Source organism: Pseudophryne corroboree, chromosome 2 (assembly GCF_028390025.1).
Source record: "Pseudophryne corroboree isolate aPseCor3 chromosome 2, aPseCor3.hap2, whole genome shotgun sequence".
Classification (NCBI taxonomy): Eukaryota; Metazoa; Chordata; class Amphibia; order Anura; family Myobatrachidae; genus Pseudophryne; species Pseudophryne corroboree.
This window is the reverse complement of record NC_086445.1, coordinates 178,172,683-178,184,557: the sequence shown is the minus strand read 5'-3', so window position 1 is coordinate 178,184,557 and position 11,875 is coordinate 178,172,683. Positions and strand designations below refer to the sequence as shown.

Genomic DNA, 11,875 nt, shown 5'->3' with positions numbered 1-11,875 from the left:
CCGTCATAGAAAATATACTTTAAAATGCATTTTGCTTTATATACTGTGCTTTACTAACACAGACCTGCAAGCTTTCATACCTATGCAGCTGCAGAGCTCAACAGCTAGATATATTTTAAACACAGTTTATTTAAAATATACACAGTATTAAACTACTGTTGCACTGGGACTTTATTCCAGTGCAGACGGTAGTGAGAACATTCCTCCTAGTCCCAGCACGCTGCAGCACACAGTGCTCCCCCTTCTGTATGTCGTAGTCTGAATACCGCAGCCTCTGGATTCAGTTCAGGCAGTAGGCACTCTACACTGTCCCCTCTCTGCTGTGGAGAACTGGCTCTCCTGGTTAAACAGTGTGTGGCCAGTGCCAGAGTTAGGTCCACTATGTGGCCACTCAGCCCTGCTGCCCTGTAATTCTGGGACTACATCCTGACAGCAGTGACTCTTGTATACAGTCCCCCACATTGCCACAGCCACTGCAGCTAGTCCGGGGGGCTTGCCGCGCACCCAAAACATAAAATATATCTTTTTTAAATAAACAGAGCCTAGCGCTGGTAAAACATATAAAATCTGTGCCTAGCAGAGATAGACTCTTATAAAAATGGAACTGCGGCATAAGAGTTAACCCCTTTAGTGTCTCAGCTGCCATCTTGGCCATGTGGTGTGAGCAGGGAGCCAGCAAAGGGACTGGGACCCAGAAACATTTATATTTTATATCAAATGTGTACTGCATTTTTTGTGTCTACTACTACTGATGTGCTCACTTACATTGGTGCCAATTTCCATACATGTACCCGACACAGTATGCCAAATTGTTGCACCATTTATACCATGCAATCTATGGAATTGTGGGTGCGAACTACGTGCAGGTGCCCGCCGACGGGCCTCTTTTTCACGGCATACATACTGTAGCATGCTGCAGCGTGAGCAAAGATGTAAAAAGACACATTTATACCATTGTGAAGCCACACCTCCTGGTGTAACTCAGGAGTATATACTACCCTTATTGAGCTGGATGTATTTATGGATGCATATATGGCCAGCTTTTCAAGTTACACAAAACACGCCAGGGGTAGATTTCTACTTGCGATACAAACTTTGTATGAGCCCAACAGTACAGAATATTTTGTAAAAATGTTCAGATTGTTAAACTATAGCTGTGACCCTCTGTTAAATCATTGCCATGTCCTGCTGCAAAACTCGCCAGCAAAATGGGGATTGTCCCAGGAAAAATTTATTTTGCTTACAGTCAACTAAAATGTGTATGTTAATCATGGATTCTATACAAGAACTGACCATTTCTTATGTTCATTTAAGAATTATAATTAATATTTGCCACATATAAGATTAACAATATTTTTATAGACTTCAGTAGAACATGTTAGAAGGTACTGCAAATCAGATGGAAAAAAAAGGATTTTTTTTTTTTTGAGATTTGCTCATCTGGATGGTGCCAGTGTGGTTTAGTCTGACCACGTTTCTGAGGTAGCTAACAAGTAGTGCCACATTGGAAAAAAAGAGATTGAGGGCTAAGGCATACATATACATGCACAGAGGGTCTGATTCAGGTCCCAACACAGGAGCTTCACATGTCGCAAAGTACCGATGTGATGTCTAGGGGCGGTTGGGTTGTGCTGGCCTGGGAAATCCTACACTATTTTGAATATTGGGACCCACCTGATGAGGTCACCTGGTCGTGGTATATGGTCCCAGATCTTCCATGTTAAATTGCAGAGTCTATTATAATTGTTTTCCGATTGATAGAGTCCTTAGTGCTTAGAGTGTGCACCTGCATTTTCTCTTTTAGAATTAGAGTGTGCAATTCAGCAGCAAGTAAGCAGCAGCAGTGATGCACTCTCCAACCACAACTCCAACCTGAGTATCAAAAATAAATGCAACACTTTAGTACCGTTTTTTCTTTTCTAAAAAGGTTATAGAAAATATTTAAGAAAAATTAATAGGTTACAATGATTACAATGCCTAACAGGTCATTTTTTTTCAGATATAGACTTCATCATGGTAGTATTTCTTTTGTCCATGCTGTGTCTGGAACAAGGAAAGAATATTATTAATTTCTTAGCGAGTAGCCAATAATATTAATATGCATTACAGCTTTGATAGGCGTGTTGCTGATCTGCCTTCTATAAACTCAAGAAGCAGATGATGCTACCAAACAACACTCATGAAGTCATAGTCTTTTTATTTGATATTTAACATCCTATTCAAGTATAAATGCAGCAGGGAAGATCTCTACAGGGAATCAGCTGCCAGTCTCTCCTCTACTTTGCATCCACTGTAGATCACCTTTGTAAGAAGGATTATCATGTCTCATCACTCCGTCCATGCCTCCTCTGGACACAAGCATTTCAGCTCCTGTTCTGCGGGGTTACCTAAACATTCTGGCTCACACAGTGTCTTCTCACACTCTGCTAAACATGGTGGACATGGTCACAAGACCCAGCACTGCTTTACCAGTTCAAGTGCACATAATATTGGATCAAAAGGACAAAAGATTTCATTTGGTAGTTTTAATTTAGGAAAGAGTGGGCATGGATCTGGCTATGGTATTGGCAATTTTGGGAGATCATCTTGTTCTGGAGGAATCACCCATGTTACTGTAAACCAAGGTCTGCTGGCACCTCTCAACTTGGAGATTGACCCAAACATCCAGAGAGTGAGGACTGATGAGAGGAATCAGATCAAAGGTCTCAACAACAAGTTTGCTACTTTCATCGACAAGGTGATATTTGTCTGCCTCATACACTTTGCATGGCAAAATACTGCTTAGAATGTGTATACCAATCAGTGACGTGAGTTCAGGGGAGGCAGGGGAGGCAGAGCCTCTACTGTCAATCTCCAGTATACTCCAGAGTTTTGAGTATACAAATGATAAGAATAATACAAAGAAGATATTTAGAACTTGTAAATATCATCTTTGCGCTATTCTATTCAGTTTTATAGCCAAAACTCACCACCAAATGTGACCCTGTGGTATATACACTATTAACTAAATAGGGACATTGTAAATATGGTACAATATATATATAGTTAATGATTTATTTATTGAACTGGTATCATACTTCATGATAATCTTATAGGTAGCTGAGGTAACTGAGGTGATTTTAATGAATATTGTTGCATTGACCCTGGACTATACTCCTCTGACATGCATGAGACTGTATTTGAACAGGGGTATCTCGCGCTGTGAGCGGGAACAATATAGGGCTATACCCCTGTAAACAGCACGAGACTGTAGCTGAATGGGGTGTCTCGTGCGGTGAGCGGGAAAAGAGATGGGGCTCACGAGGACTAAACAGACTATAAAAGGGGAAGATCTAGCGCAGAAGTGTGCTGGGTGAGCTGCTGAGTGGTCCGCTTCCCTCTCCCCTCTGCTCTGCACAGAGAGAGCTGTGCTGTAAACATTGCAGCGGCAGAGGGAGAGGAGGTGGCTTACCTCTTGAACGGCTCACTGAAGGATCGAGCTGCTGCAGGAGGTCCCGTCTGCCGGAGATCGAGAGAGGGAGGCGCCGCTAGCCGAGGCAGCGGCGCTCGCATTGGCGGAGTCGAGCCGGGGGCAGCGGCTAACTGATGACTGACAGAGAGAGGCGTGACCCCCGAAGAGGCATCACCAGCGGCGGCTGAGTCTAGCTGAGGAGGCGGCTACCCGGAGGCGGGTCACAGCGAGGCCAGCGCCTCCTCCTCGGGTAGCCACGCCTTCCTTGATCCGCCTCCGGGTAGCCGCCTCCTCAGCTAGACTCAGCCGCCGCTGGTGATGCCTCTTCGGGGGTCACGCCTCTCTCTGTCAGTCATCAGTTAGCCGCTGCCCCCGGCTCGACTCCGCCAATGCGAGCGCCGCTGTCTCGGCTAGCGGCGCCTCCCTCTCTCGATCTCCGGCAGACGGGACCTCCTGCAGCAGCTCGATCCTTCAGTGAGCCACAACCGGAAAGATTCAATAGAACCTTGCTAAATATGCTTGGAACCCTATCCACAAAAGATAAGATGCAATGGAAGCGCCATGTATGCCAGTTAGTCCATGCCTACAACTGTACCATCAATGATGCCACTGGGTACTCCCCTTATGTCCTTATGTTCGGGAGGGAGGCACGGTTGCCCATAGATGTTTGCCTGGGGATCACTATGGGAGATAATAACCATTGCACACACACACAATATGTCAAGAAACTTCGAAAAGAGCTGCGGGAAGCTTATTCTATCGCTAAAAAAATGTCCAAAAAACAAGGAGAAAAGAATAAGCAGTATTATGATAAGAATGTTAAAGAAAATGTGTTATTACCTGGAGACCGAGTTCTGTTGAAAAGATTGGGACACCCAAAACGTCAAAAACTTGCTAATAGATGGAGGGAGAATCCATATCGGATAATAGATAAATTGCCGGATATTCCTGTGTATCGTCTAATGTCTGAAGATGGTGAGGGACCCATACTTACCTATCACCGACAACACTTGTTACCAATTACCCAAGAAATTTCTTTCCAAGATGATATTGGGATTGACGATATTACTAATAAATCAAAGAATGATACATCAATGCCTTCTCTGAGCCCACCTCATCAAATAGAAGAGAATGTGTTGGATGATATATCCAATAGTGGTATGGGCTATTTCTATAATTCTGATATTCCAAATGTTAGCACCACCTTAAGAGAAAGTCAAGCGTACGTCACTGGAGAAGAATCTATTTCTAAAGGAATAGACATAGATGATGGAGAAAATTATGGGGAGGATATAAGTGAAGCTGTTCTGACAAGTCCAATGGCAAATGACTCTTATGATATTCCCTCTAGTAATTGTGATAAAGAATCCTCAGTCATGGAGGAAGATAACATTGAGGGGAGGCCTCAAAGGGTACGCAGGCCACCCAGAATTTTTACAATAACCCATGGCAACCAAATGGAATTTAGCATTTATTTGTTTAGGGCAAGAATGAAAAAGAAATATGATATGTTTCTGCTTTGATGCCCATATGCCCTTTAAGTAAGAGTAGTACATGTGTGGTCAGTTTAAACAGAAAAAAAATAGGGAGAGGCAGGAGCTTTCAGTTTAAATGACACCCTAATGTGACCTGTAGTGTGCCCTGTATACAGCAATGTATACTCTGAAGGAATTGTTTCTAGCATAATTTTACATATATGCTTGTGTTCTTGTTGTCATAACTATAATTTTTATGTTGTGTCTGTAGGTGAGATACCTGGAACAGCAGAATAAGATGTTGGAGACCAAGTGGGCTCTTCTACAAGATCAGAAAACCGCCAGGTGTGAGATTGAACCTTTGTTTGAGTCTTTTATCAGCAACCTCAGGAGACAGCTGGAGAACCTGGAGTGTGAGAGCGCTCGCCTAGAATCAGAAAGGAACAGTGCAGAGGACACGATGGAAGACTTTAAGAAAAAGTAAGCTTCTGCATGGGTGGTAAATTTGAATTCCCAGCAAAAGCAGAAGTATTGCCTATTCTAAAAATAGAATAAGCAACTTTCATGTAAAGATGCATTAAAGAGTTTTTTAAGCAAAATTTAGGAGTGAAAATTTGCTAGCAAAAAAACTAAGAACATTTGTCCCCCAATGCAGCATCAAAAGTATGCAGAGTATGTAGTAGTGCTTTTGGTGCTCTTACTCAGTGGTCCTCTCTGTAGCTTCTTCAGCCAAAATAATTCTTAACAAATAGTGGATATTCAGTGTACGGCAGTAATAAATAAGCCATTGATACAAAAACGGGAAACAATCTAATATATTTCATATCTAACGGACTAGATGACCAACTAATGAAATCATTTTGGCATCTTTTTATTGTGGCTCACAGATATGAAGACGAAATGAACCGACGCACAGCAGCAGAGAATGAGTTTGTCCTACTGAAGAGGGTATGCAATAGTCCTAACAGGACTGGCAACATTACAAACTAAATGGTTAAGACTCCAGCTTTTTACCTCTGTCTTATTGCAGGATGTTGATGCTGCCTTTATGAACAAGACTGAGCTACAAGCAAAGGCTGACTCCCTTGCAGATGAGATCAACTTCCTGAGGACCCTATATGCAGCGGTAAAAGTCATTTTTTTATAAGCACAATGTTATATTAAATGTATTTGTTTCTTTCCTTTAAATGATACAAACAAAAAAGTCAATCATTTGTTATTTCTTTGTTGCACAGGAGATCAATCAGCTCCAGTCTCAGATATCAGACACCTCAGTGGTTGTGTCCATGGATAACAGCCGAGACCTGGACCTAAACAGCATCATCTCTGAGGTCAGAGCTCAATATGAGGACATTGCTAGCAGGAGCAGAGCTGAGGCTGAAAACATGTACCAGTCAAGGGTGAGCCTGACACACAGATAGGTGCTGTAGACATCATATAGCAGATAAAGTTAAAATTACATTGAATTCTTCTTTTTTTAACTACAGTTTGAGGATCTGCGCATGGCAACAGGAAGAAACGAGAGTGATCTGCAGAACAGCAGAAATGAGATTGCCGAGCTTAACAGAGCAGTTCAAAGACTTAAAGGAGAAATTGAATGTGCTAAGTCTCAGGTAAAATAGTGAATGCAGTTAGGTATGGATATACATATTAAAGGGTTATTTATCCAGAGCCTTAATGTCTATATTTTTAGACCAAACCCTCAAAAAAAGATAAGAATGAACCTTATAGGACACCATTTAGTGCTGAATTCCACAAGTAGTGGTGTTACTGTAAGTCTTGTATTTTCAGCTGTTAAACTACTCATCACTCACTATGTAAAGATGGTCAGTCAATCCAAATTGGTCTACTCTTAGGGCGGTATTCAAATGATATATCACGCCCAATCTCCTTTCTAACGTGATCCCCGTTATCGTGCATATCGCGCCCATAGTAATCAGGTTTAGCTGCGTAAAGGATTGGGTACCCTCTCTACTCCAGGGGTAGCAAGCTGAAATGATTATGCCACACACGTCAGCAGAAACAGAACGGATGTGGAAGGGGGTGAAAAGAATTGAATACCGCTCTTTATGTTATACATTAATTTTTTTGTTTTGTTTTCCTAGCGTGCTGCACTGGAAACTGCTATAAATGAGGCAGAGGAAAGTGGAGAAGCTGCTGTCCGAGATGCCAAGAACCAACTAGCTGAGCTGGAGGCTGCTCTACAGAAGGCCAAGCAGGACATGGCTCGCCAGCTGCGGGATTACCAGGAACTGATGAATGTCAAACTGGCTCTGGACATTGAGATTGCCACATATAAGAAGATGCTGGAGGGAGAAGAGTGCAGGTGAATGCAGTAGATATACTGTCAAGTTTTAAATAGCAATTCAATAAAATATAGTAATATTCTACTAGCTTAAAAGGTGTAGAACAATAGTGTATGCTTACACAGTAAATCAAAAAATATATAAACTTTTTTTTCAGATTGGCATCAGATGACTCTGTCAACATCTGTAAGTAGAACAATATGTTATGTATTTTTTAAGGTATATAACTAGTTTAAAGTATTGTACAAAGACCTATTATTGTTATATACTAACACACGTCTGCTTTGCTTAGCTGTCGTGCATGCTAGCACTGGGGGGAAGAGCCATTCAGGAGGAATGTCCCAAGGTGGACATCATCATTTTAGAGGAGGATTCAGCTCAAGCAGTGGAAGAAGCCACAGCCATATCTATAAAGGCAAGCACCTTTCTGGCCATCAGCCGCACTGCTGAAGAGACAACAGGGATGTGCCATAGGATATGGAAGCATATGATTAAGTGCTATTAGCTTAGTACTGAATTTTGCCATCACTGCTAAACTCCTAAATTGTTGCTCTAATTACTTTTCATTGTATATTTCTCTTCCATATGTTCATTTGTGTTTTGACCTTGCTCATACTTATGTGTTTGTCTTTATCCTTATACTGCTAAGCAATAAAACGCTATTCAAAAGTCAGTGACTCAGAGCAATTCTTTCATCATTTCCAAATAAGTTTGAATGATAATTTTGTATTCATATATTTATACAGGTTGAGTATCCCTTATCCAAAATGCTTGGGACCAGAGGTATTTTGGATATGGGATTTTTCCGTATTTTGGAATAATTGCATACCATAAAGAGATATCATGGTGATGGGACCTAAATCTAAGCACAGAATGCATTTATGTTACATATACACCCTATACACACAGCCTGAAGGTAATTGTAGCCAATATTTTTTATAACTTTGTGCATTAAACAAAGTGTGTGTACATTCACACAATTCATTTATTTTTCATATACACCTTATATACACAGCCTGAAGGTCATTTAATGCAATATTTTTAATAACGTTGTGTATTAAACAAAGTTTGTGTACATTGAGCCATCAGAAAACAAAGGTTTCACTATCTCACTCTCACTCAAAAAAGTCCGTATTTTGGAATATTCCGTATTTCGGAATATTTGGATATGGGATACTCAACCTGTAATGATAAATAAGTATGTTATTAATAGAAGAGATTGCTAGTTATAACTACATTACATTCTTGTCAAACTGTTCCTATTGCTTATAAAAATATATATTTTAGAAGATGATTATGTTTACTCTGAGAAATTTTTATTTTGTAGGAATTTAATAATTATAATTTACAAATAGAATATAATTTAGTGTTATCGCTACATTTAAACTGCTGGGGGTTTATTTACAGAGATGTATCTCAGCGGTTTGACCTCAAAATTTATAGTGGTGCTAATATTAATAAAACACTGGGCTTTGTAATTACTAGTAGTGGCGTTTTAAATGTTGAGGTTAAACCCGATGAGAAGCTGTGGTTTGCGAAAGCTGCAGCTTTGTAAACATACCCCCTGCAGTTTACATGTGGCAGCAAGTTATACTCTTTTTGTTTAGGTGTATATGTAACATCCCCAGAATTTGTCAGGTTATGTCTAGATGGTTGAGAGAGATATCACAGGTGTTAGGTGGCTATGTGACTGACGTTTCATCTTAAATGTTGGTCCCTGTGTCTTGTCTCGTAGTACCGTGCTCAGAGGCAGAGATTGATACGAATCAGAAGTGAGTCAGCAATTCTAACAGGAGGTCTTTTTATTAATCTGCAATGAACTCTGGATTTAGGATGATTGATTTAGGAAGGTTGCTTGGGTGGTAACTTACTAAATGAAAACTCTGTCATACAAGAAAACAGTATTATGCAATTTCTTTACAGTTACACCACACAAGTCATCCACTTTGCAAATGACAAGTTATTAGAGTATAAGAAGAATTAGAATCAAGTTGAGAAACAATTCAAATAAAAATATTACCATAAATTCATTGAACTCAGGAAAATCAAATCAAATGCTGTGCATTCACTTCTATAATGTGATCACAATAAGAATAATAGGATTTTAATACCTTCCGGTAAATCCTTTTCTCCTAGTCCGTAGAGGATGCTGGGGACTCCAAAAGGACCATGGGGTATAGACGAGATCCGCAGGAGACATGGGCACACTATAAGACTTTGAATGGGTGGGAACTGGCTCCTCCCTCTATGCCCCTCCTCCAGACCACAGTTATAGGAACTGTGCCCAGGGAGATGGACATTTCGAGGAAAAGGATTTTTGTTACACTAAGGGTGAGATACATACCAGCTCACACCACAAACACACCGTACAACTGGATTAGCAGGAATACCAGAGAACAGTATGAATGAAAAACAGCAACAAGCTGAACATAACCGATACACAACCTTTATGTAACCGAAAACAACCACTAACAATACAACTGCAAGTAACAGTCCACACTGGGATGGGCGCCCAGCATCCTCTACGGACTAGGAGAAAAGGATTTACTGGTAGGTATTAAAATCCTATTTTCTCTTACGTCCTAGAGGATGCTGGGAACTCCAAAAGGACCATGGGGTCTATACCATAGCTCCAGACCGGGCGGGAGAGTGCGGACGACTTTGTAGCACCGATTGAGCAAACATGAGGTCCTCATCAGCCAGGGTATCAAACTTGTAGAACTTAGCAAAAGTGTTTGAACCCGACCATGTAGCTGCTCGGCAAAGTTGAAGAGCCGAGACCCCTCGGGCAGCCGTCCAAGATGAGCCCACCTTCCTGGTAGAATGGGCTTTCACTGACTTCGGCAACGGCAGTCCAGCCGTAGAATGAGCGTGCTGAATCGCATTACAAATCCAGCGTGCAATAGTCTGCTTGGAAGCAGGATTTCCAATCTTTTGGAAGCATACAGGACAAACAGAGCCTCCATTTTCCTAACAAGAGCTGTTCTGGCGACGTCAATTTTCAAAGCTCTTACGACATCAAGAGACTTTGGCACCGTCACGGCATCCGTAGCCACAGGCACCACAATAGGTTGATTTATGTGAAACGAAGAAACCACCTTCGGCAGAAATTGTTGCCGAGTCCTCAATTCCGCTCTATCCACATGGAAAATCAAATATGGGCTCTTGTGAGACAGAGCCGCCAATTCCGACACCCGTCTAGCGGACGCCAAGGCCAAAAGCATGACCACTTTCCAAGTGAGAAATTTCAACTCCACCTTCCGCAAAGGTTCGAACCAGTGAGACATAAGAAATTGTAACACTACGTCAAGATCCCACGGTGCCACGGGTGGCACAAACGGAGGATGGATATGCAGCACTCCCTTCACAAAAGTCTGAACTTCAGGAAGGGTGGCCAATTCTTTTTGAAAGAAAATAGATTAAGCCGAAATCTGCACTTTGATGGAACCCAATTTCAGGCCTGCATCCACACCAGCCTGCAAAAAATGGAGGAAAACAACCCAGCTGAAACTCATCCATAGGAGCTTTCTTGGCTTCACACCACGACACATATTTTCTCCAAATACAGTGATAATGCTTCGCCGTGACCTCCTTTCTAGCCTTAAGGAGAGTGGGGATGACTTCCCCGGGAATACCTTTCCGAGCTAGGATTTTGGTGTTCAACCTCCACGCCGTCAAACGCAGCCGCGGTAAGTCTTGAAATACGCACGGCCCCTGCATTAACAGGTCCTCTCTGAGAGGAAGCGGCCAAGGATCTTCTATGAGCAATTCCTGAAGATCTGGATACCAGGCCCTCCATGGCCAATCTGGAACAACGAGCACTGCCGGAACCCTCGTTCGTCTTATGATCCTCAACACTTTTGGAATGAGATGAAGTGGAGGGAACACATACACCGACTGAAACACCCATGGAGTTACCAGTGCGTCCACTGCACTGGCTTGGGGGTCCCTTGACCTGGAACAATACCTCAGAAGCTTCTTGTTGAGGCGAGACGCCATCATGTCTATTTGAGGAATCCCCCAACGCCTTGTCACTTCTGCAAATACCTCTTGATGAAGAGCCCACTCTCCTGGGTGGAGATCGTGTCTGCTGAGGAAGTCTGCTTCCCAGTTGTCCACGCCCGGAAGGAAGACTGCTGACAGAGCGCTTAAGTGCTGTTCCACCAGCGGAGAACTCTTGTGGCCTCCGCCATCGCCGCTATGCTCTTTGTTCCGCCCTGGTGGTTTACATACGCCACCGCTGTTACGTTGTCCGACTGAATCAGGACAGGTAGACCTCGAAGAAGGTGTTCCGCTTGCAGAATGCCGTTGTAAATGGCTCTTAACTCTAGAACGTTTATGTGGGGACAAGTTTAATGGCTTGACCATTTTCCCTGGAAACTTCTTCCTTGTGTGACTGCTCCCCAGCCTCGGAGACTTGCATCCGTGGTCAGCAGGACCCAATCCTGGATCCCGAACCTTCGTTCCCCTAAAAGGTGAGAACTTTGCAGCCACCACAGGAGAGAAATTCTGGTCCTGGAAGATAGACTTATTTTCCGGTGCATGTGCAGGTGAGACCCGGACCATTTGTCCAGCAGGTCCCACTGGATTACCCGGGCATGAAACCTGCCAAACGGAATGGCTTTGTAAGCCGCAACCATCTT

General features: G+C 42.5%; 1 protein-coding gene across 1 annotated transcript; it reads left to right on the top strand.

The window, feature by feature from the left end:
* Positions 1-2,320: 2,320 nt before the first annotated feature.
* Positions 2,321-7,256, top strand: LOC135050616 (keratin, type II cytoskeletal cochleal-like). Its single transcript, XM_063957057.1, has 7 exons — positions 2,321-2,737; positions 5,198-5,406; positions 5,814-5,874; positions 5,957-6,052; positions 6,162-6,326; positions 6,414-6,539; positions 7,032-7,256. Exons 1-7 carry the CDS (start codon positions 2,321-2,323, stop codon positions 7,254-7,256), a joined length of 1,299 nt encoding a protein of 432 aa, XP_063813127.1.
* The last annotated feature ends 4,619 nt before the right edge of the window (positions 7,257-11,875 follow it).